Below are 26118 nucleotides of genomic sequence, written 5' to 3' on the forward strand. Positions count from 1 at the left end.
CAAGTTTTCATAAACACAGTGTTTTGGGGTTTTTTTTTTTTTTTTTTTTATTTTTTTTGGGGCTTGATATTGCAGTTGTGGTTCCTATAACTTGTTGCAGTCATTGGAAGTTCAGTGTGTGGAAGGGCAGACCTGTAGAATGTTGGATTGTTATTGACTATTTTAAAATTATTATTACACAAGACCCTTGTTGTCTGATCAGGAAGTTTACTTATTTCCAATGTCAGAAGTTGGTCTTTATTTGACTTACTTGAACCTTCTGTAATTAGGTTGGCCTCTGTTGGGACCACTCTGTTCTAGTCCTTTCAGTGGCTAGGAAAGTACATCCCTGAGAATCTTTTTTCTGTAAGTTGACTGATATTGACTGGTGTAGTAGTGTATGTGTGTATTATGAAAAACTGTTAAAATGCAATATAATACAATAATACTGAACTATCTTTAAGAATCACTTCTGTCTGAATACCTTTCAGATCTTAGTGTTTTCACAACATGTTGCCTATAGTATTGTATGAAATCTCTGCTCGGAATGCGTTCTTTGGATCTCTGTTTTATTCTACACTCCAAATGTTCAGGTTCTCCTTTATGGATCTCAGGGTATCATACTAAATATGAAAAAAGACTGTTAATGCTTTTTTCTCTTCTTTTATAGGTTGCACAGAGCATTGAGGATCACCATCAAGAAGTAATCGCTTTCTGCAGAGAAAAAGGTTTCCATGGTTTGGTTGCATATGATTCCGATTATGCATTGTGCAACATCCCTTACTATTTCAGTGCCCATGCCCTAAAACTGAGCCGTAATGGGAAAAGTCTCACAACAAGCCAATATCTGATGCATGAAGTTGCCAAGCAACTGGACCTGAATCCAAACCGTTTTCCTATTTTTGCTGCTCTGTTAGGTAGGTTAAGTAATGAGAGAATTTTACATATTGTGACTAGTGAAACTTACAACTTATGTTTGTATTTACAACAAATGATTTGTAAAAGATGTATGTGTATAATATCTTTAACAAAGCTCTTTCCTTGTATGAGCTGTTTCCCTTTCCATTGTTTTTGAGCTATTATATTCTGTCACTCCATAGTCACTGCAGTTTTAGGTTCCTTATGTCACTAACTTGTGCATGTCTGTGAATGCAATCAACTTTTGAGTCGAGAGAAATGTTCTGTGAATAGCTACAAAGATTGTGAAAAGAGTAATGCAAATCTCTTGTAGGAATTCTGCAAAAGCTCTCCCTAGTCAAAGCATTTTACTTCATGAATGGGAACAAAGTTTTTAGACTGCTTCAGTCATATTAATACACTATATTTAAGATCTGTTTTAATAACCATGGTTTGTCTTAGTAAGTTTTCAGATAGATGTACTTGTGTAGTCTGTCCATTCACGCTAAAAATGTTGAATTGTGTAGGTATCTTGTACTTCCAGCGTACTTTTTGTCTCAGATATGAGTGTTGTACAAGCATTAGTAGTGCCTCAGCTGCCTGAATCACTTCTCTGTCACTGAGGTGGGTCCGAGCAACTGTTTCACTACAGGACAATTTATGTCCAGAACTGAAAAGTATTTAATTGAAACTGCAGGGAAGTATTAGTATGCAGTATGTAACTATCTCAACTAAAGTTTGGCTAGGACACTCTCCTGCCTCTGATGATGCATGCCATGAAATCTTTAATGAGCCCAACTAGTGAAGACCTCAGTTCCATGTCTCATCTGAAATATGTCACTTTTAGCAGCACAGTACTGCCCACACCATTCTAGCACTTTGTTCTATTACAGACTTGCCATTTACTGTATCACTAGTACCATTGCATCACTGAGGTTTTCTACGGAAGACCTCCAAAGAATAAAACTTACATAGACTGGTATCCTAAATTCTGTCTGGGCAAAACATATTTAATACATGTTTTCCATCATGGTATGTTGGATAGAGCACCAGACTAGGCTGAGAGACTTGGATTCTATTTCCACCTCTCCCATTGACTTGCTGAGTGACCTTGGACAAATCGCATAACCTCTTTACTTTAGTTCTTTCTCACTGTAAAATGAGTATAATACTTCAAGTGCTTTGAAATCTGTAGATGAAAAGGGCTATGTATTACTCCCTTGACGTGCCAGTGCTCTAGTAAACACTAAAATTCATACACAGACACACGCGCACACACTTTGTCAAGGCTAATATTTTCCCTACTAAATAGTGAAATTCTTTTACATAAGAATGGAAAGAACCATACAGCAGTGAGTGATTCAAAAAAGACTTGCAGTGGGACCATGCAGGAAATAGATAAGATTTCTGGTCATGTCAGTTCATGTTTTCTTTCCGTGTCAAGAATAGTTATCACCACCACTCCCCATATTGATAAATTGTTATTAATATGAAGTACTGGTAAAACGGCTAGTGATGCTAGGAGTTTTATGTGGGTGGTGGTTGGTATTGCTGTTGCTAGAATCTGTCTAAACTGACACTTTAAATAACAAAATAGTCCTTAAAATTTGTTTTTAGCAGAGAAAACCTTGTCTTTCTGTGATTTAATGTTTTGAATGGCTTGTAAGCTTTTTGAAGTATATTCCACTGAAACTTGTTTATAAAACAAGACACTAGCCCGTTGAAACAAAAAAAGTTACCAGGTATTTTTGTGGCTTGCTTCGTATTGGTTCAGACCTTGAATAACCATTGAGCTAACATCCTGATTGATTTTATTGTTTTCTTATTTTTTGGAGTCTGAGTGATGTAGCTGTAGAAAAGGTTCTATATGAACTCTGGGCACTTGAACTGTAGGATTCTTCAGGCTTATCAGTACTATGCTGTTTGTCTTTGAATATTGTAATGCATGTTACTGAATTTAGCCACTGCAGTACTATAATAAACTTTTCTAAGATTTATAGGAAGGGTTGTTCGTTTATTTGGGCATAGTGTCACTAAAGTCATCTCAGTATTTTGAGATATTACTTGTTCTTGAAAGATAGTGTGTAATTTTAATCAATCTTAAATACAGTTAAAGTGGTATGTAATCTGGTAAATGTTTAAAAGCAGCACATTTTACGTAACCTGAATAAAACTATAGGTGGGCTGCATGTCTTGACAGATGTCTCAGACTTGGCTCATTTGGTCTCCAAGTGTCCTCTAAACCTCATAGATGGGGTGAAGGCATCACTTAGTGTTAAGGATGCCTAAGGGCTTGTCTACACAGAGAAAATAACCGGCACTGCTGTCGTGGTATAATTATTCTACTGTGGCTATGCTAGTATAACTCCCCTGTGAGAACACTCTATTCTGGAATAATTGCAATTAAGATAGTATCTTAAACGGCAATTATAATTATTCCAGAATAAATTACTGTTATATCAGAATAAAGTCACTTATTTCAGAGTAGTGTGTCAGAATAGGAGAGTTATACCAGCATAGACAGTGGAATAATTATTTCACGATATAGTTATGCTAGTCAATTTCCATGTTTAGACATGCCCTTAGTGTTTCTGTTTTTAGTCTGTGTTGCTAGTTCCCTCTTAAAGTTCACCTTTTGGGCTGCAAGTTTCTATATCCGTGCTACCCAAAGGTGAATAGTTCTTCAGACTTTGAGGGTGAGAGAAGTTCCACCATTACGGAGTATGAACAGAGTGAAGACAAATGGTGACTTTTTTTTTTTTTTAAAGAAAGACAAAATGGCTGGGGTTAAAAAGTTGAAACTTGGCAGGGAAGTGCTTTTGAGTATTTCAGCAAAGTGTTTGGATCAATTTTGTGGGTAGTGTGTGGGTATGATTTTTTTTCAATCTCCTCCTGAAGTTTTCTCTTAACTAGGGAGAAAAGTTTGTATTGTTCAGGTTTAATTTAGCTGCTTATTGTAGGAAGGAGAGTGCCTCAGATACTGGGCAGTTAAGATGCTGCCAGGGACACCCTGTTTTGGGTAGTGTGTGCACTTAGACGTCTGATCCAACTCGAAAACAGTGGGAGTTTGGACCTACTCAATAAGTGTTGACTTGTATACTTGAAAACCTTGTGTGAGCCTTGGTCAACGGAAAACTCGGCACAATGTGAGCTGGGGGCTCTTATTTAGTGTACTCCTTATATGGGGCAATGTTTTTAATTGATGTCTAACCTTTTTATTTAAAAATAAAAACGTAGTAGATGTCATAAAAATGGGGGAAAAAAATTGAGGTTGCATAATTAAGCACTCGGATCAGGAAATAGCGGAGCTAAGGTTGCTTGTGTAACCTTAATCTCTTCCCCATTGTGCGTATGCAGTATAAGAAGTCTAATTACTCATTCACATGCTATTTCTCAAACAGGGTTTTTTTTTTTTGTTTTTGTTTTGATAAAAGAACTTCAGGTACATTTCGTAATTTGTACTGTCTTCTGTGTATGATATATCAGACATAGTACTTAAGTGCAGCTGCATCTTCTACTGCATATCTTAAATTTTATTTAAAAATTCTATACGTGAGAAATGATCATGTGCATATACTCATTATGGCAGTTTGATTACAAGTGGACAGAGTTAAGCAGATTGACACAAGGAGACATGACGGTTGAGTATCAGGCCCAAGGGCTAGAAACATAATTATTTAAAAATGAAATCTTCGATCCTGCTGAAGTTAATGGGAATCACTCAGGAAAGCTTCCTACTTGTCCACATTCTGTGGATTTTTCAGCCTTGAGTTGAGGTTTTACTAATCCTTACTTAAATTTGGCTCCAGTGACCTAGAGGTCTGTAGTGATGAAATAATTGCTCTATGAAAACTGTTTGATATTCTTGTTGTTCTTAATGGTCACACGAGGACACACAATGTCATTTCTCTCCTTGATGGCAGTCTCAGCAGGAAGTGAAGGATTTGAATGCGTATGTTGACTAAATAGTTTGGCCATTCAGGTAAGGGGTGAGATATTCCATTCGATTAGTTTGAAGAAGTTTGAACTGCTTTTTTCTCTGCAGTTGTTGTTAAAGTTGGCAGTCCTCAAACTGTGATCCAGAGGGTATCCTCTAGTGGTATGGAGAGGGTGGCTAACAGCAAGGTACTGGTTTCCCTCAAGTCAGCTAAAATACATTACTTTCCTAATATTAATTTTCCTTGTAAATAGTTGCTGTAGTTGCCACAGCAATATGTGATTTGTGAATGGGAAGGAAAGGCTAAGGGCTGATCTATACTGAAAAATTAGTTTGACCAACTGCATCGCTCAGGGCTATGAGAAATTCAGCACCATAGTTAGGTTGACCTAACATCCAGTGTAGATACAGTTAGGTTGATAGAAGAATTCTTCCGTTGACCTAACTACAGCCACTCCGAATGGTGGTAATGGAAAACCCCTTCCGTCAGTGTAAGAAGCGGTCTACTTTATGGCATTTCAGAGGCATAGCTGTAGTGCTGCTGCTGTGGAAACTGTTGAAGCGGTGAAAAAGTTTGAAAAATCCTGCTTTAAATATATTGAAAGCACTAGAGACTAAGCCTGTAGCTTTTTACAAACTTATTAAATATGGAAAAAATACTTTGTTGCTACATTTATGATAGTTAAATTTAATTGAGTCTGTAAGGATTTCTTCTCATGCTTTGTAAAATCCATTTTCAGATGCTGTAATCTATTGCTTTGTCATCAGTGAATCATGTTCTTGCTTTATTCAAGTTGTTTCCTCCCATTTCTTCAAACCTTTTTTTTTTTTTGATTGCAATGTACTATGCTTTGGAAGATCAAAATTATTTAAATAACTTTCCACTTTGCTAAAGTGGTTTAGGTGGTAAATGACCATGTAGCTTGGTCATTAACTTGCCAACCTTTTTTCATTCCCAGGCTAACCAATTGACTGGAGGTAGTATTTACTAAATAATTAGTTTATTAAGCAATGCAGTTCTACTATCTTAAAATTAGCCCATATTAAAATTAGCAAATATAATGAAAATATGGGGAGAGAATAGTTTCAGATGGTGGCTTAGTTACATTTTTGAAAGTAGGATTTTATGTTAACCTCTTGTTCACCCAGCATTACCAGATTAAGCCAATTTGCCTGATATTTCTCATGTGCATTGTTTGCTGAGGGAAGACTTCTGTTGGAAAGGATTTCAAAGCTAATTGGATAGGCCACTTGGAAAACATGAGAGCTTTTAAAAAGAACAGTCCTCAGTATTACAAAAGTTTCCTAACAGTTTTCAGCAACCTTATCTCAAAATGGCTTTGTCCAATTACTTCAGATTTGTTTTTTTCTATTGGCATCAATGAATTGGTATTCGATTATTTTTGGAAAGTGTCTGTTTTAGCTTGAAGTCATTTGAGGAGTATTAACTAAATAGCTATAGAGTTTGTTAGATATCCAAGTGAATCACATGGAGTTCAGAAAGGATCAGCCAGGATGGGAGACAGAGTTAAGTGTCTTAAGTTGAAGCTTTAAAAAGATACCTTATTAACTTCTGTAGAGACTGCATCTCCCACATGAACCCCAGCTCTTTCTGTGTTCTGAATTGTTGTGACTCCACATATAAAACTTAGACAGATATAGAATAGTATATACAGATTATTTCTGAAAAAATTTAGAACATTTCAGCTATTAAAATTTAGATAATATAGTTGCATTAATCTGAAAATTCAAAGTTAAGGTTGGACTTGAAAAATATGGAAATGCAGAGTGAATATTTTGCTCTTAATATAGGACCTTCAGGCTTTGAAATAATTGTCCTTCTGTAACAACATTTTCTTCAAGTGCTTGCTCATGTTGATTCCATTCTTGGTGTGTACATGCCCATGTGCCTGGTCATCGGAAAGTTTTTCCTTAGTGGTATCAGTAGGGCCAGCTGTGGCATCCCCTTGAGTGCCACACTCATGTGTTGTTATATCAGGCACTGCTGGGCCTACGCCCTCTCAATTCCTTCTTACCATCCTTGATGGTTACTCGGAGCACCTTTCCTTGCATAGGAAGGGCTAGAGGTTTCCTCTTTTCTGACTTTGAGCCTTAGGGCCTTGTAAATAGTTGTTTATAGAAGTTAGTGTTAAGTACAGTAACTCCTCACTTAACCTTGTAGTTATGTTCCTGAAAAATGCAACTTTAAGCGAAATGATGTTAAGTGAGTCCAATTGCCCTGTAAGAATTAATGTAAATCCAGGGGGAGGAATTGGGTTCCAGGGACTTTTTTTTTTTATCAGATTACACGCGCGTGCGCACACACACAGTATAAATTTTAAACAATTTAATACTGGTACACAGCAATGATGATTGTGAAGCTTGGTTGAGTTGGTGAAGTCAGAGGGTGGGATATTTCTCAGGGAATGCCTTACTGCTAAATGATGAACGAGCAACTGGCTGAGCCCTCAAGGGTTAACTTATTGTTGTTAATGTAGCCTCACACTCCAGAAGGCAGCACGAATGGAGGGAGGGGAGACAGCATGGCAGACGAGACACACATACTCTGTGTCTGTGTGTGTGTGTGGGGGGGGCACATTTCTCCATTAAGTAAAGGGACCCCACTCTTAAGTACACTGCCTTGTTAAGTAGATCAGCAAGCTGAGATTGCAGCTGCTGCTGCCAGGAAGCTCCCTCCCTCTTGAGCCCTGTCGTGTATCTCCTTGCTCTATGGAAGATGGGGTGAGTAGGGTGGAGGGGGACACCATGACGTTAGCCCCCTTTTCCCCCGTGCACAGCAAGCTGGAGGCTCTGGAGAGCAGCTCCAAGGCAGAGGGCAGGAGCAGCACATGGCAGAGAGGAGAGGGACAGCTGAACTACTGGCAATTGGTAGCCTGCTGGGCAGCTGCCGCTGCACAGGGACCTTAGGTCAGTGGGGAGCTGATAGGGTGGCTGCCGGTCCACCCTGGTTCCAAGCCCCCAATAGCAAGTTGCAATGGGCTGCTCTTCCCGCAAGCTGTGGACAAAGCAGGCAGCTGCCAAACAACGCTATAAGGGAGCATTGCACAACTTTAAACAAGCATGTTCCCTAATTGATCAGCAACGGAACAACGACACAACATTAACCGGGAGGACTTTAAGTGAGGAGTTACTGTAGTTAAGTGTAGTTAGGAGTTAGAAGTTAGAGTCCCAGCCGGGACTTTGCCCCAGGCGGGGCATGCCCTGGTCTCTGGAGTTTAAGCCCTCCAAGGACTGTAACAGGCTTATGCCTGTAAGTGACCCCCCACAGCAGCTGCCTGAAGCTTGGGGGAATCACACGGGAGGGACAGGAATCGTATTTGTAAAAAATTTTCGACCCAGGACTGAGAAAGATCAGGATATTCGTTTGCAGGCTCTCCTCGTGGAGGCTGCCCTTTGTCTGGCTTCTGAGCCATCCCGCCAAGACTTGGCTAGTACCTCAGCCTCAGTGCACCCCCAGCACCACTCCCCGTCACTAGTGCCCAGAAAGAAAATGAAGAAGCACGGCTTCTCGGCATCAGGCAAGAAAGGCCCTGGGGCATCAGGAAAAAGACTCAATTTGGGCCACCCATAGCCCCTTCAGGGATCCACAACCGACACCTGGGAGCAGAAGGGAACCCAACCTTCTGATGTCATGGATGCTTTCCCAAGCTCCCCCGGCACTGAGAGAGCAGAAGCTTCCGCTGGCACCACGCGTGCTGCAGGAAGTGGGAAAGGCTCCTTAAGATAGCAAACAACTGCTAAGACCCCTTTGGGGGCAGTGGAGTGCCACCGATCCCCCGAGACAAGGCAGCGTTCTCCATCTCTGCACTGCAGATCTCTAGTGTCGCAACCCAGATCCTCTGGGGTTCGCCACAGTCCACCTGGCACTGGTCCCCTTGATACTAGCACCGATTCTCACTCCAAACACTGGTCTCCGGTGGCGATGGTCAGCAGACAGACACGGGTTGATGGCTCCACAGTGGTCACCGGAAGGGGATTCCTTCAGCACAGAAGGGCAGTTCAGCCCTTCGCCAAGACCCCATCGCTGTGAATGGGCACCTGAGGTCGCATCAACGTCTAGAGTGCTGCCTTGGCAGCACGGCCAGTGGCCTTATTGAAGTGCGTGGGGCGTGCTGGTGATGACGATGCCCCCTTCGCACCGCTCATCTGCCGCCGCCTTGGAGCAACAGCTAGCAGCACTGACTGAACCGGGCTCGGTGCATGAGACCTGCTCGGAGGTCGGGGTAGTGGAGACAACACCCACCCCAAAATCCCCCTTCCCCATGGGGGATGATGCACTTGAGCCTCCCCCGGTGATACAGTTGTCGTCCTCATCCCCACGCGAGGCAGTCACAGGACCCTTGAGGGCCAGCGTCCTGGACGATTTTAAGGAACCCCGGGCCCTGCTTTGACAGGTGGCCGAGAATTTGGGCTTACAAGTGGAAGAGATGGCTGTGCAGGTGGATATCTTGTTCAGTGTCCTCTCAGCCTTTACCCTGGCATATGTTGCACTACCAGTGCATGACTGGGTTCTGAAAATTGTCAAGATCCCTCTGGCAAACCCCATTGTCCATCCCTCCCACCTCCAAAAGGGCCGAAAAGCGGTACTTTGTCCCGGCCAAGGAGTTTGAGTACCTTTATACCCCCCACTTTTGGGCTCGTTGGCTGTCTCGGCAGCCAACAAATAGCACAAGCAGGGGCACGCTATTTCAGCTCCCAAAAATAGAGGTCAAAGGATTGTACCTTTTTGGGAGAAAAATGTATTCAACAGCCAGCCTGCAATTCTGGGTGGTGAACCATCAGGCACTCTTTGGTAGGTGCAATTTTAACTTGTGGGACTCCCTCCGTAAGTTCAAGGAGTCCCTCCCTCAGGGCCTGGCCCAGGAATTTGGCACCCTGGTGGAGGAGGGCACTGCGGTGGCTAGGTGCTCTCTCCAGATGGCATGGGACATGGTGGACTCAGTGGCTAAGATGGTTGTGGTGGTCATGAGGCGCAGCTCCTGGCTTCAGACCGCCATCCTGTCCCAAGAGATGCAGACCTCTATCCAGGACCTCCCATTAAATGGGAGCATTTTCTGCTCTTTTCGGAGCAGACTGATGGGAGGCTGCTTGGGTTAAAGGACACTCAGGCCACCCTTCACTTGCTGAGCATTTATACGCGGCACTCTGCACGGAAGCAGTTCCTCCACCCCCACCCCGTCGCCAAGGCCGTGGCAGCCTCATCAGGGGCCTGCAAGGAGAAGGGATAGAGACACAAGCTTTAGTCGTCACTGCCCTTCCTCCTCTTGCTCACCTGCACAGCCCAGTCCAGCGAAGCATCCCGGGGACCAGAAGCGCTTGTTTTGAAGGTGCGCTCAAGAGCGATGCCCCAGTCAATTCCCTGGATCCACCTCATTCTTTCCTTGATCGTCTTCATCCCTACCATTTGGCCTGGTCGAGGTCACCTCTGACTGCTGGGTGCTGGACATAGTATCTTGGGGCTATACCCTACAATTTTCGACCGCCTCTCCCTCCCAACCCCCCTTTTCTCTGTCCCTCCTCAGGGACCCTTCTCATGAGCAACTCCTCGTCCAAGAGATCAAGAACCTCCTGCACCTTGGGGCGATGGAGGAGGTCTCTCAGGACATGAAGGGAAAGGGTTCTATTCCCTCTAATTCCGAAAGCAAAAGGGGGCCTCAGACCCATTCTGGACCTGCGTCGCCTCAACAAGTCTCTCAGAAAGTTGAAGTTTCGCATAGTCTCCCTGGCCTCCATCATCCCCTCCCTGGATCTGGGAGACTGGTATGCCGCCCTCGGCTGGAAGGTTGCATAATTCCATATTCCAAGGTCACAGATATTTCCTGCATTTCGTAGAGGATGGACTCCGTTTTCAATTCACGGTGCTGCCCTTTGGCCTCTCATCAGCCCCAAGGGTGTTCACAAAGTGTATGGCGCCAGTGGCTGCTTACCTGAGACATTGAGGGGTCCTGGTCTTCCTGTATCTCGACAACTGGCTCATCAAGGGCAGGTCTTGGGAGCAACTGTAGAGGAGCCTCGATCTGGTACCTTCTACCTGCCGCAACCTGGTTCTGTTAATAAACGAGAAAAAAATCCTCCTTAACTCCTGTCCAGCGAATAGTTCATTCCAGTCCATAGTTCATTCCAGTTCATTCCAATAGCTTGTCCAGTTTATTGGGGTGGTTCTTGACTCCACGCGAGCCAGAGCTTTCCTTCCAGAAACGCGTCTTTAGGCCATGTTGTACCTGATCTCCCATGGTAAGAACTACCCGCTCACTATGGCTCACACCTGCCTGCGGCTGTTGGGTCACATGGCCGCATGTATGTACGTGGTCAGCCATGCTTGGCTCCATCTCTGGCCTCTGAAAACATGCCTAGAGTCCATCTACGTCCCTGGATTGGTGTTTGGACCCCGAGTTGGTGTTAGAGGGAGTTCCCTTAGCAACCCCATCCCCGTCTCTAACCCTGGTCTCCGATGCTTCGGACCTGGGCTGGGGAGCCCACCTGGACGAGCTGAGCACCTAGGGCTGCTAATTGCAGGAAGATCTGGCCTGCCACATCAACGTCAGGAAGCTGAGCGGTTCACCTGGCCTGCCAGGCTTTCTTGCCCCACCTGAAGGGCAAGGTAGTGCAGGTCTTGATGGACAACATTGCCGTGATGAATTACATCAACAGGCAGTACGGTGCCAGGTCTTTGGCCCTTTAAGAAGCTCTCTGCCTGGGATTTTTATGTACAGCATGCCATTCATCTGATAGCTGCGCACCTGCCTAGAACCAGAAATGTCCTGGCGTATCACCTCAGCAGGACTTTCTTATCTCACCACAAGTGAGATCTGGAGGTGGTCAGCATAATCTTCCAGAGATGGGGGACTCCCTAGGTGGACCTGTTTGTGTCCAGGCAGTACAGAAAATGCCACATGTTCTGTTCAATCTGGGGGATGGACCGGGGCTAATTGTCAGACGCCTTTCTCATTCCTTGGTCGGGGGTGCTGATGTATGCCTTCCTGCCAGTGCCATTGATTCAGAGGGTCCTTGTGAAGATCAAGCAAGACAGGGTAAGAATTATCCTAAAAGCCCCTACGTGGCCTTGCAAGCACTGGTTCGGCACGTTGCTGAGCCTTTCAGTAGCTGCTGTGCTGCAGTTGCCCCTCTGTCCAGATCTGCTGTCCCAGAACCATGGTAGCCTTTTGCATCTGAACCAGGTGGCACTGCACTTGATGGCTTGGCTACTGCATGGCTAAGTGTAGTCGGATGGGCTTGCTCGGCTCATGTCCAGCAGGACTTGCTGGGTAGCAGGAAGCCTTTCACTAGAGTGACTTATCTGGCCAAATGAGAGAGGTTCACATGCTGGGCCTCAAAACTGTGTATTCGAGCAAGCCCCTCTGCAGGAGATCCTGGTTTATCTGCTGCATCTCAAACTCCAAGGTTAGTCCCTGTCATTGATCAAGGTCCATCTGGCTGCTATCTCGGTTTTCCTTCCTCTGTTCCAGGGCAGGTCGATCTTCGCTCATGGCATGACAGCAACCTGATTACAAAGGTTTTTGAAAGGTCTGGAGCGTCTCTACCCGCACATCCAGGATTCTTTCCCCTCCTGAGACCTGAATGTCATGCTGTCGAGGCTCATGGGACCTCCCTTTGAGCCTTTGGCTTTCTGCTCTCTCCTGCTTCTCTCCTGGATGGTTTTATTCCTGGTCATGATAACATCGTCCCGCAGGGTGGCTGAGATTAGGGCGCTTACTTCGGAGCTGCCCTATACAGTCTTCTACAAAGATAAGGTCCAGCTGTGACTGCACCCAGTGTTTCTGCCCAAGGTCATTTCCCAGTGTCATAGAGGCCAGGACATATACTTACCTGTCTTCTTTCCAAAGCCTCATGCATCAGATGAGGAGCGCAGGCTATACACCCTGGACATCAGGAGGACGCTGGCCTTCTACATAGATAGAACAAAGCCATTCCGTAAGTCAACGCTGTTGTTCATTTGCGGTGGCAGACTGAATGAAAGGTCGCCGACTGTCTGCAATTTCATCCTGGGTCACGGCTTGCATCTGCTACTGCGATAAGGTGGTGAGGGCGTCTCTGCCAGCGATCGTGACAGCACACTTGAGTAGGGTATAAGCGTCGTCAGCAGCCTTCCTGGCACAGGTACCAATCCAAGAGATCCGTAGGGCCGTTATCTGGTCATCTGTCCACATGTTCCCGTCTGATTATGCGCTTACCCCACAAGCTTGAGACGACGTGGCTTTGGCAGAGCAGTGCTGCAAGCTGCAAAACCATGAACTCTGAGGCCACCTCCATTGGTACTGCTTGTGAGTCACCTAGAATGGAATTGACATGAGCAAGCACTCAAAGAGGAGAAAATGTTTACCTACGTTTTGTAACTGTTGCTCTTTGAGATGTGTTGCTCAAGTCTATTCCATTACCCACCCTCCTACCCCTCTGTTGCTGGCAAGAAGGAACTGAGTGAGTGGGCGTAGGACCAACGACGCCTGATATACCGCTGCATGAGCATGCACAACTGGCCTTAGGGATACTGCTAAGGCAAAAACCTCCGACTCCACGCATGGGCGCGCACATACCTAGAATGGAATGGACATGAGCAACACATCTCAAAGAACAACAGTTATGAAAGGTAGGTAACCGTTTTTTAATTAGGCTTTATGAAATAATAGATTTTTGTTTACAAACTTAATTCCTCCCCTGCCCCCTAAGATAAACGTACATGTGTTTGGGTTTGACTGCAAATCTGCTTTGCTGCATCAATCAGTTTTGCTGCAGAATCAGTTTATACAAAGTGTTTGGTTTTTAAAGGTGTACTTTTTTTTTTTTTTTTAAAAAAAGTTCTGCATGTTGTATATTCTAGGTAATCACATTCTTCCTGATGAAGATTTGGCTTCCTTTCATTGGAGTTTACTTGGTCCAGAACATCCACTAGCCTCACTTAAGGTACAAACCTAATCTGATTTTTAGCAGTTAAACATTATAGTCCATTATAGCAACAAACCACAGCAGTATATGCTTCATAGGCAGCTGATTCACACCTTAAGTGCTTTTTGAGGTACAATAATGAAGACGCCAGGTACTTTCAGCTCCTGAGAAATACAGCAATAGCTTTCTAATGACAATTTGGTGCAAGGTATGGTACTTTAGTCTGCACACCTTTTAATGACCTACTTCCACTGTCATTTACCTCAATGCTAAAATTAGCCCCTTATCTGTAATAAAATATATTTAAAATTTTGTATGTAATTTTAAAAACCTTTTAAAATTACTTTGAATGTCTAATCCCTCTGATTTCCCATGAGTTTGGCTGTCCTGTCTGTAGCAATTCATGGCTCAGTGACTGGTTTAATGCTTATTTTCTGTTAAATACTAACTTAAGAACCTTTTTCTGCTGAGAGTTAAAAGTAGTAGTAAGCAGAAAAGTAGTTCTGCTGAAAGGGCAGCTGGGTTCACTGGGAGATGGAATCATGGCAGTAGTTCAGAACTGTCACTCTTTTCTCCTCTTTACCCCAGTTTACTTAACTTTTCCCCTGTCCTGAACTTTACAGCTTAAGCACTCAACTTTCTGACTTACATTTTCAGTTAAAAATTACCTGGCTTTTTTTGTATCAAGTATAGCCTGAAAAAAGTATAGCCAGGCAACTTTTAATGAAAATCAATTAAAAAAAAAATCACACCAAAAAAGTTGCTTTTTGTCTCTTGAAAACTGGGGCTGGGTGACAAAGTAATACTTTGACATGCCACTGCAAGAGAGGTAGCAGTGGCACTTGTAAGGGAAACAGTCATTTTATTTGCCATCCCAGCAAAATGTGGAGGTGGTGGAGCACTTTTCAAGCTAAAGCTTAATTTAGAAACTTAAATTTGGAGACAGATTTAATGCTCCCAATTTAGGTATTAAGCTGAAAAGTTTAGGGGAGGAAGAGAGGGATTCCTGTCTCTCCAGAATAATCTTTTAGTCCACTGGTTCTTAAACCATTGTTGGGAAACCATCAGAGACCCACAGAGCCTTTCTCCATCTCTTTAGATAGATTGTTAAGGACGGTTATTGATCCATGAAAGGATCATTCTGTGATGAAGTCCAGAGAATGGAAAAAAGTGGAATTGGTAGTTAGTTTAGTGGAAGAGAAATTCTGAGTTGTATAAATCCATCTTGGTTTTCTTATTTAAAGAGGCATAGAGATTTTCCTTTTTGTTTGAGATCCCAGATATCCACCAGTGGGAGTTGGTTTACAGGCATAACATTACTCAAAGATCAAAATAGCCAATTCAGAATATGGCTTTGAACAATATGACCACAGTCATGTTCCATAAGATACTTGCCAAATATATGCTAAATTTCACTTGGTTATTATGAAAACAAAATCATTTTAATTAAGATGTATTCTGCCTTGTTTGTTTTTAAATTCACTTTATTCTTTATTTAAAAGACCCTAGTCAGATACTCCCTAAAAAGTTGTTGGTTTTTTTTTTACTCTTCAGTTTCTCTCAACTGCTTTTTTGCTTTTCCATTTGACAGATATTGCCTTCCTGAGTTTCCAAGAGAACTAACTTAACATGGCTTAACATCTTTAGTTCCATTTGACATAGTAGCATCAGTGATGTCATTGCAACTCTGGGAGTAGTTGGGTTTTTGGTTAACTGCAGGTGTGGCAAAAACAAAACACAATTTTTTTTTTCCCAGACACTACAGAAACCAGCCAACCAGCCCTGCCAGGCACATCTACAAGCCATAGACTTAATAAAATGAGTGGGGAGAGGGGCTAGGCACTGTCTAGGTCTTGGAGCAATGACCTTGGTGAAAAGCCTGGTCTCTCTGTCAGATGCTGGAAGTGGGAAGGTGCTGTGATTCCAAATCAGGTCACTATACCTGGATTCACCTTGGGAGCTCAGGTTTTTGTTTTTTTTTTTTTTGGCATCAGTTTATGGTCACTAGAAATTTGATTATTTTGCACCCCCTATAGCTGCAAGAAGTAGGGACCTCTCATTCCCTCCCATGAACATTTGGGATTTAGAAAATTTCCCATCATTTGAACAGTGTGAAAATTGTGGTGGTGGTGGTGGTGGGTTTTTTTTGTTTGTTTTGTGTTTGGTTTTGGTTGTGTTTTTTTTTTTTTTTTGAGGTGCTGGTTACCTTGACTTCCTTTGACTTAAGTTGGAGTGCCTCAGCACTTCAGAAGACAAGGACTGGATTTTTTATCAAGAAAAACAGAGACTTGATAAATTAGGGTCCCTTGAGTTGTTTTCTTTGTGACATTCTCTGCCCTTTTTATTATGCAGTAGCAAAGTAATAGTGCTATAAAAAATGAAGCTTTACTTATCAGCCCACACAGAAGCATGGAATGGAGGCAAAACAAGCACCAATGTTGTTGGATAACATTTAATAATTGCACTTTTCAGTATGCCCAAGAATTAGCAGGGTGAAGAGGGGAAAAACAAAAGTAGAATAACCTTTTTGCCCTTTTTCAAAGGGTTAACAGGCCAAACCAACTCGATTAGAAGTGTCTTGAGCAATAATTTTGGGAGGCAAAGGAGAGGAATCAAAACTCCAAGCAGTAAAATTCTCAGAAAAGAGCGCCCCCTACTTCTCTTGGCTCTGTTGCTAGCTGTTCACTTCTAGAAGGTTTGAACCTTGCTGTTCTGACTTTGCCCTCATTCAGTCAGCTAGAGACAAGTGAACAAAAAGCCTTGCCCTGCAGAGGTCCACAGCAAGAACCACCTTCCCTTTGTAAAAGGTGTGGAGTGTTGTGGTTAGTTTAAAGGGAAGAGATCTGAACTGCTATTGCTGCCACAAAGGAACTATTTAGAACATAAGCCCTTCGGGGCAAGGGCTTTGGCTGTTTGTATTTGTAAAGTGCCTGGCACGCTTTCATTGCTACAGATAAATAATCATGTTTGTAATGAATGAGAGTAAGCATCCTGCTAATTGATAGAGAGCAATGACTTCCTTAATGGCATCTGGAGCAGGAAACTGATTTTAGGTTGAGAAGGGACAGAAACCACTAGACGCAGTGAGAGTGAGTTCAGCCACAGTGCCTGCCCAAGAAGGCTGGAATCATGCTACTACATTCTTTTAAACTGAGTAATCTAGCATATACTGGGTACTGTACTGGGTATAGACTTCTTTTTGAACAGAGCTTTCAGGGGAAATAGAGAAGAAAAGAGCTATTATCTATGCAAATACTACTGAGTACCCGAGACACATTTATAGCACCCGGTGATCAGTCATAATAAGGGCCCTTTTTGTGCGAAGGCCTGGAATGGTCACCTGATTAGAGGATGGAACATATAGATCCACATCTCTTCATGTTGAGTTGGGGCTAGGGGAATTGGCACCTTTTCTTCCACTGGACTGATCTTTTTGTCCTGGAATGAGCTGGACTGGGCAATACAGGAGAATTTGGCACCAGTGAAGGGCAGTTTCCTTGTAGGTCTGTAAGGAATGTAGTCCTAGAACCTAGCCCCATTGTTTCTTTGCTTTTGAAGGGATTGGCCCCAGGGGAGGATCTGGCAAAACTATACTAGGTCTGCCATCCTAATCTGAGGTAAATTGTCCTCCAGTTAAGGCAGTTCTAGAGATCAGCTCACCAAACTGTCTGCAACCACGGGGCTCAGTAGGCAAAGAGACTGATTACAAAGGTTATATCCTAACCTAAAAGAAAAGTATTCCCTGATGACAATTTCTGTAACTACCTTAATAGAGCCATAGCTGTTTGTTCAGCCTAAATGACTATCTGAGCATAATCCCTGCTTTACAGTCCATTTGAATCTTTATGGGTCATTGGAAATCTATTTTGAGAGTGATCTCATCTACCTGGAGATGTTGGATTCTATTTTGGAATAACAACGATTTAAAAAAAAAAAAAAAAAGTTCTATGCCAGGGCATTGAGCTCCTAAGGTACAGCTCCTTTTGGTTCTCCAGGATCTCCATCTTTCAGATTAAGGGTCCAGGTCAGCTGTTCAATTAGGGCAAAAAGAGCTTCTCTTAAACAGCCGTATCTCCATGGAATCCCAACTCTTCTTACTTGGGTTGACGTATTCCATATCATCCTATAAATTGGTCATATCCTCTTCAGAAAGCTGAACCCATGGGTGTTGTGCACTTCCAGCCTCCAAGATTGGTAGATTCAGTTTCAGACAGGTTCCAATGAGCTAGGATTAAGGCCTCAGAGGGTATTTTGTGATCTAAAAATCACTAAATGACAAAGAGCTGACAAAGTAGACTATTTCTGATTGCACCCTTTGATGACAGGAAAGGTTGAAGATGCATGAAAACCAAGGGCCATGTGTGTTGCATCTTAATTTAGTTACCCCTAACCTGAGCATCCAACAGTCCAAGTGTTGAAAAGGGAACCCTTAACTCGGGGCCCCTTTCTTATTCTCTGCTAACTAGAGAATGAGAGAGATCACAACCTGGCAGCTTGTCTCTCCATGGAGTGCTCTAATGGAATGGAGAAATGTGAGGGAGAGGATGTACCACTTGCAGCAAGCTTTAAACTAAACCTATCAGGATTGGGGGGGAAATTGCCCCACCACCCCAAAGAAAAAGGAAAAACCAAACAAACGTCAACTGACCAGAAACCTCCCTGCTGAACATAAGAATGGTCTGACCCAGTAGAGCCAAAGGTCCATCTAGCCCAGTATCCTGTCTTCTGACAGTGGCCAGTGCCAGGTGCCCCAGAGGGAATGAACAGAACAGGTAATCATCAAGTGATCCATCCCCTGTCGCTCATTCCCAGCTTCTGGCAAACAGAGGCTAGGGACACCAATCCTGCCCATCCTGGCTAATAGCCATTGATGGACCTATCCTGTTTGATTGGGAACATGGGTATTGCCACGTCTGATCAGAACACTCTTCTATCTAATGCAGTATCCTATTTCTAAAAGTGGCAAGTACCACATGCCTATGGAATAACCAGCCATATGGGAAATTTCTTTTATGCACTGTAAGTTTGAGTTTGACTTAGGGTATGTCTACACTACGAAATTAAGTCATATTTATAGAAGTCAGTTTTGTAGAAAGCGTTTTTATACAGTCGAGTGTGTGTGTCCCCACACAAATGCTCTAAGTGCATGTAGTCGGCGAACTGTGTCCACAGTACCGAGGCAACAATCGACTTACGGAGCTTTGCACTGTGGGTAGCTATCCCACAGTTCCCGCAGTCTCCACTGCCCATTTGAATTCTGGGTAGAAATCCCAGTGCCTAATGGGGCTAAAACATTGTCGCGGGTGGTTCTGGGTACATATCGTCAGGCCCCCGTTCCCTCCCTCCCTCCATAAAAGCAAGGGCAGACAATCGTTTTGTGCCTTTTTTTCTTGTTACCTGTGCAGACGCCGTACCACGGCAAGCATGTAGCCCGCTCAGCTAACCGTCACCATATGTCTCCTGGGTGCTGGCGGACATGGTACTGCATTGCTACACAGCAGCAGTTTATTGCCTTTTGGCAGCAGACAGTGCAGTATGACTGGTAGCCGTCGTCGATGTAGTCCTGGGAGCTCTTTTAACCGGGCGCCTGGGCAAACATGGGAGTGACTCAGCCAGGTCATTTCCCTTGTTTCGTCTCATGGCGATTGAGTCCTACCGGCAATGCACTGTCTTTTAATCTGCAGCTAGCAGAAGACGATGGCCAGTAGTCATACTGCACCGTCTTCTGCCAAGCACCCAGGAGGTGACGATGGCTAGCGGTCGTACTGCACAGTGTGCTGCCAGCATGATGTGTAAAGATATATGAAGTGGCTCAAAACAAGAAATAGACCAGATTTGTTTTGTATTCATTTTCTCCTCCCTCCCTCTGTGAAATCGACGGCCTGCTAAACCCAGTTTTGAATTCTATCCTTGAGGTTTTGAGTTCTATCCTTGAGGCGGCCATTCAGTTTCTCGCAAAGCCACCCCCTTTGTTGATTTTAATTCCCTGTAAGCCAACCCTGTAAGCCATGTTGTCGGTCGCCCCTCCCTCCATCAGGGCAACAGCAGACAATCGTTCCGCGCCTTTTTTCTGTGCAGACGCCATACCATGGCAAGCATGGAGCCCACTCAGATCACTTTGGCAATTAGGAGCACATTAAACACCACATGCATTATCCAGCAGTATATGCAGCACCAGAACATGGCAAAGCGACCTCAGCTCAGTGATGAGAGTGATGAGGACATGGACACAGACTTCTCTCAAAGCACAGGCCCTGCCAATGTGGGCATCATGGTGCTAATGGGGCAGGTTCATGCGGTGGAACGCCGATTCTGGGCTCGGGAAACAAGCACAGACTGGTGGGACTGCATAGTGTTGCAGGTCTGGGATGATTCCCAGTGGCTGCGAAACTTTCGCATGCGTAAGGGCACTTGCATGGAACTTTGTGACTTGCTTTCCCCTGCCCTGAGGCTCAAGAATACCAAGATGAGAGCAGCCCTCACAGTTGAGAAGCGAGTGGCAATAGCCCTTTGGAAGCTTGCAACGCCAGACAGCTACCGGTCAGTCGGGATTCAATTTGGAGTGGGCAAATCTACTGTGGGGGCTGCTGTGATCGAAGTAGCCAACGCAATCAAAGATCTGCTGCTATCAAGGGTAGTGACCCAGGGAAATGTTCAGGTCATAGTGGATGGCTTTGCTGCAATGGGATTCCCTAACTGTGGTGGGGCCATAGACGGAACCTATATCCCTATCTTGGCACCGGAGCACCAAGCCAGCGAGTACATAAACCAAAAGGGGTACTTTTCAACAGTGCTGCAAGCACTGGTGGATCACAAGGGACATTTCACCAACATCAGCGTGGGATGGCCGGGAAAGGTACATGACGCTTGCATCTTCAGGAACTCTGGTCTCTTTCAAAAGCTGCAGGAAGGGACTTTCTTCCCAGACCAGAAAATAACCGTTGGGGATGTTGAAATGCCTATAGTTATCCTTCGGGACCCAGCCTACCCCTTAATGCCATGGCTCATGAAGCCATACATAGGCAGCCTGGAGAGTAGTCAGGAGCTGTTCAACTACAGGCTGAGCAAGTGCAGAATGGTGGTAGAATGTGCTTTTGGATGTTTAAAAGCGCGCTGGCGCAGTCTGCTGACTCGGTTAGACCTCAGCGAAACCAATATTCTCATCGTTATTACTGCTTGCTGTGCGCTCCACAATATCTGTGAGAATAAGGGGGAGACATTTATGGCAGGGTGGGAGGTTGAGGCAAATCTGGCTGCTGGTTACGCACAGCCACACACCAGGGTGGTTAGAAGAGCACAGGAGGGTGCGGTGTGCATCATAGAAGCTTTGAAAACCAGTTTCATGACTGGCCAGGCTACGGTGTGAAAGTTGTTTGTTTCTCCTTGATGAAATCCCCCGCCCCTTGGTTCACTCTACTTCCCTGTAAGCTAACCACCCTCCCCACCTCCCTTCGATCACCGCTTGCAGAGGCAATAAAGTCATTGTTGCTTCACATTCATGCATTCTTTATTAATTCAACACACAAATAGGGGGATAATTTCCAAGGTAGCCCAGGAGGGGTGGTGGACGAGGGAAGGACAAGGCCACACAGCACTTTAAAAGTTTAAAACTTATTGAATGCCAGCCTTCTATTACTTGGGCAATCCTCGGGGGTGGAGTGGGTGGGTGGCCGGAGGCCCCCCCACCGCGTTCTTGGGCATCTGGGTGAGGAGGCTATGGAACTTGGGGAGGACGACGGTTGGTTACACAGGGCCTGTAGCAGTGGTCTGTGCTCCTGCTCCCTTTCCTGCAGCTCAACCATACGCTGGAGCATATTAGTTTGATCCTCCAGCAGCCTCAGCATTGCATCCTGCCTCCTCTCATCACGCTGCTGCCACCTTTCAGCTTCAGCCCTCTCTTCAGCGCGCCACTTACTCTCTTCAGCCCGCCACCTCTCCTCCTGGTCATTTTGTGCTTTCCTGCACTCTGACATTGTCTTCCTCCATGCATTCGTATGTGCTCTGTCAGTGTAGGAGGACAGCATGAGCTCAGAGAACATTTCATCACAAGTGTGTTTTTTTTTTTTCGCCTTCTCATCTTCGCTAGCCTCTGGGAAGGAGAAGATCCTGTGATCCTTGAAACACATGCAGCTGGTGGAGGAAAAAAAAGGGACAGTGGTATTTGAAAAGACACATTTTATAGAACAATGGGTACACTCTTTCACAGTAAACCTTGCTATTTAAATTACATACATAGCACATGTGCTTTCGTTACAAGGTCGCATTTTGCCTTTCCCCACCGTGTGGCTAACAGCGGGGAACATTTCTGAATGTCCCCTTAAGAAAAGCACCCTATTTCAACCAGGTGACCATGAATGATATCTCTCTCCTGAGGATAATACAGAGATAAAGAATGGATGTTGTTTGAACACCAGCAAACGTACACTGCAATGCTTTGTTCTACAATGATTCCCGAGTACGTGCTACTGGCCTGGAGTGGTAAAGTGTCCTACCATGGTGGATGGAATAAGGCTGCCCTCTCCAGAAACCTTTTGCAAAGGCTTTGGGAGTATATTCAGGAGAGCCACGAATGCCAGGGCAAATTAATCATTAAACATGCTGGCTTTTAAACCTTGTATATTATTTTAAAAGGTACACTCATCAGAGGTCCCTTCTCCGCCTGGTGGGTTCGGGGGATACTGGCTCCAGGTCCAGGGTGAGAAACAGTTCCTGGCTGTCGGGAAAACGGGTTTCTCCGCTTGTTTGCTGTGAGCTATCTACAGCCACCTCCTCATTGTCTTCCTCGTCCCCAAAACCTGCTTCCATGTTACCTCCATCTCCATTGAAGGAGTCAAACAACACGGCTGGGGTAGTGGTGGTTGAACCCCCTAAAATGGCATGGAGCTCATCATAGAAGCGGCATGTTTGGGGCTCTGACCCGGAGCGGCCGTTCGCCTCTCTGGTTTTCTGGTAGGCTTGCCTCAGCTCCTTAAGTTTCATGTGGCACTGCTTTGGGTCCTTGTTATGGCCTCTGTCCTTCATGCCCTGGGAGATTTTCACAAATGTTTTGGCATTTCAAAAACTGGAATGTAGTTCTGATGGCACGGATTCCTCTCCCCATACAGCGATCAGATCCCGTACCTCCCGTTCGGTCCATGCTGGAGCTCTTTTGTGATTCTGGGATTCCATCATGGTCACCTCTGCTGATGAGCTCTGCATGGTCACTTGCAGCTTGCCACACTGGCCAAGCAGGAAATTGAAATTAAAAGTTCGCGGGCCTTTTCCTGTCTACCTGGTCAGTGCATCTGAGTTGAAAGTGCTCTCCAGACGGTCACAGTGGAGCACTCTGGGATAGCTCCCGGAAGTCAATACGATCTAGTTGTGTCCACAGTACCCCAAATTCAACCCAGCAAAACCGATTTCAGCGCTAATCCCCTTGTCGGGGGTGGAGTAAGGAAATCGATTTTAAGAGCCCTTTAAGTCGGAAAAAAAAGGGCTTCGTCAGGTGGACGGGTGCAGGGTTACATCAATTTAACGCTGCTAAATTCGACCTCAATGCCTAGTGTAGACCAGGGTTTAGGCATTAAAACTAGGGCTTTGGAGCGGAGCACGGAGCTGGAGCACGGAGCAGCTCCAGAACAGTGGAGCTGCAGGTTTTTGCCTGGAGCTGGAGCGAAGCCGAAGCCGAAGCTCCAAAGCCCTGACTAAAACGTGGGTTTATTTCCCATATGGGAAAAAAATCAAATATAACTAGACGTTCTCCTGATTCATATCAGTGTCTAATTTTTTTTTTTAAACTGCCTAAATTTTTGGTCTTGGTATCTTGTGTCAGTGAGTTCCATAAGTAAATTGTGTAGCATATGTTTGGGGGAAAATGTTTTCTTTGTATCATATTTAAATACCTTTTAAATTCCATATGAATACCTCATTGTTTTTGTACTTTGGGTACTTTCATTTACCCTCTCATTTTACCTTTGGAGCAACCACAGGATTGCTGCTGAAGGATGTAAAGCGCTCTTTCTCTCTCACTCCCTTGTGGAACACTTTACTTTAAAAGCTACCAGTTTTAAAAAGGACACTGTCATCTGAATCTGCCTTTCTGCTTCCATCTCATAGTTCTTTTTTAGCAACACAGCAAGATCTTTCTCATGCATTGCTTTCCATACAACTTCTTAGACTTCTCTCTGGTAGAAGTGTTTTTTCCTCTCTCTTCTTTCTCTTCCTTCTTCCCACCCCATAGGTGCTAGCAAGGGTTTTCTTTCAGCTACTGGAGGGAGGTCTTCATTTCCCGATCTCATTTTCTACTGCTGGAAAAGATGCTCTTCTCAATCCTTTTCCTTCTCTTCAAGAAAAGGACACTTAGATCATGGCTACATTGGAAACTTCAAAGTGCTGTCGCGGGAGTGCTCCCACAGCAGCGCTTTGAAGTGCAAGTGTGGTCGCACGTGAGCGCTGGGAGAGAGCTCTCCCAGCACTCCTGGTAATCCACCTCCACGAGGGAATTAGCTCTGAGCGCTGGGAGCCTGTTTACACTAGCGCTTTAAAGCACTCGGACTTGCTGCGCTCAGGGGGGTGATTTTTCATGCCCCGAGCCACAAGTTAGAGTGCTATAAAATGTAAGTGTAGCCAAGCCCTTATTCTCGCCTCTGAAATCAGACTGAGTAAACTTCCTGCCAGTTAGGCCTGGTCTACACTTATTTTAGGCTGATATAGTTATATCAGTGATGGGTGTGAAAACTCCATGCCCTTGAGCAATGTAGCTGTGCTGACTTAAACCCCAGTATAGATGCAGCTAGGTCCACAGGAGAATAATTCCGTCAACATAGCTACTGTCACTTTGGGAATTGGAGCTCCTACATGGATGGAAAAAACCCTTTAATTGGTGTGTGCTGTATCTGCGCTACAGGGTTATGGTGTTCTAGCTACCATGCTGTAACCGTGCTTGTATAGTCCCTGCAGAGTAGACTTATCTTTAGAGCGTGGTGCTGAAGACATGGGATAGTAGTAACATACATGTGCTTCATGCGTGCTCAACATGTACCTAGAACTTGTTCTGGGACCCACTTGGTTGCAAAGAATTTTTATTTTTAGGCTTAAAAAATAAAGTGGATATACATTGCTCACCTTCCATTCAAATGGATTGCTGTAGTGAAACATAAAACATGAACACCGAACAGTAGTTCAGGAAATGAAGACTCCTGAATCCAGTTGAAATGATATTAGGACTTAAATAGGTAGAATATGAATTCAGTCCTAGACACAGATTAACATCCCTAGTCTTACAAAAGTTCAATGAATCATTAATTACTACAAGTAGTTAGGATTTCGGTTTTTCAGCCCCTCCAAAAGATGGCTTATTAGCTTACTCTTTATCATAGAATCTTGTACCTGGACTTAAGTTTTGTGGAGTATTATTTGCTCTGCATTTACTTCCCATAACACTGAATTTTTGCTGTACTATAGAATCATAGAATCATAGAATATCAGGGTTGGAAGGGACCCCAGAAGGTCATCTAGTCCAACCCCCTGCTCAAAGCAGGACCAAGTCCCAGTTAAATCATCCTAGCCAGGGCTTTGTCAAGCCTGACCTTAAAAACCTCTAAGGAAGGAGATTCTACCACCTCCCTAGGTAACGTATTCCAGTGTTTCACCACCCTCTTAGTGAAAAAGTTTTTCCTAATATCCAATCTAAACCTCCCCCATTGCAACTTGAGACCATTACTCCTCGTTCTGTCATCTGCTACCATTTGAGAACAGTCTAGAGCCATCCTCTTTGAAACCCCCTTTCAGGTAGTTGAAAGCAGCTATCAAATCCCCCCTCATTCTTCTCTTCTGCAGACTAAACAATCCCAGCTCCCTCAGCCTCTCCTCATAAGTCATGTGCTCTAGACCCCTAATCATTTTTGTTGCCCTTCGCTGTACTCTTTCCAATTTATCCACATCCTTCTTGTAGTGTGGGGCCCAAAACTGGACACAGTACTCCAGATGAGGCCTCACCAGTGTCGAATAGAGGGGAACGATCACGTCCCTCGATCTGCTCGCTATGCCCCTACTTATACATCCCAAAATGCCATTGGCCTTCTTGGCAACAAGGGCACACTGCTGACTCATATCCAGCTTCTCGTCCACTGTCACCCCTAGGTCCTTTTCCGCAGAACTGCTGCCGAGCCATTCGGTCCCTAGTCTGTAGCGGTGCATTGGATTCTTCCATCCTAAGTGCAGGACCCTGCACTTATCCTTATTGAACCTCATTAGATTTCTTTTGGCCCAATCTTCCAATTTGTCTAGGTCCTTCTGTATCCTATCCCTCCCCTCCAGCGTATCTACCACTCCTCCCAGTTTAGTATCATCCGCAAATTTGCTGAGAGTGCAATCCACACCATCCTCCAGATCATTTATGAAGA

General features: G+C 44.5%; 1 protein-coding gene across 2 annotated transcripts in view; it reads left to right on the forward strand.

Annotated features, from left to right (window-relative positions):
• The window catches only part of FAM120A (family with sequence similarity 120A), a 127628-nt gene that overhangs the window by 7191 nt on the left and 94319 nt on the right, over positions 1-26118 (forward strand). For both annotated transcript variants that reach the window (XM_038408679.2, XM_043519915.1), the window contains exons 2-3: positions 650-896; positions 13671-13753. In XM_038408679.2, coding sequence (XP_038264607.1) covers positions 650-896; positions 13671-13753 — 330 coding nt within the window. The remainder of the gene's footprint in view (positions 1-649; positions 897-13670; positions 13754-26118) is intronic.

Source organism: Dermochelys coriacea, chromosome 7 (genome assembly GCF_009764565.3).
Source record: "Dermochelys coriacea isolate rDerCor1 chromosome 7, rDerCor1.pri.v4, whole genome shotgun sequence".
Taxonomy (NCBI): domain Eukaryota; kingdom Metazoa; phylum Chordata; order Testudines; family Dermochelyidae; genus Dermochelys; species Dermochelys coriacea.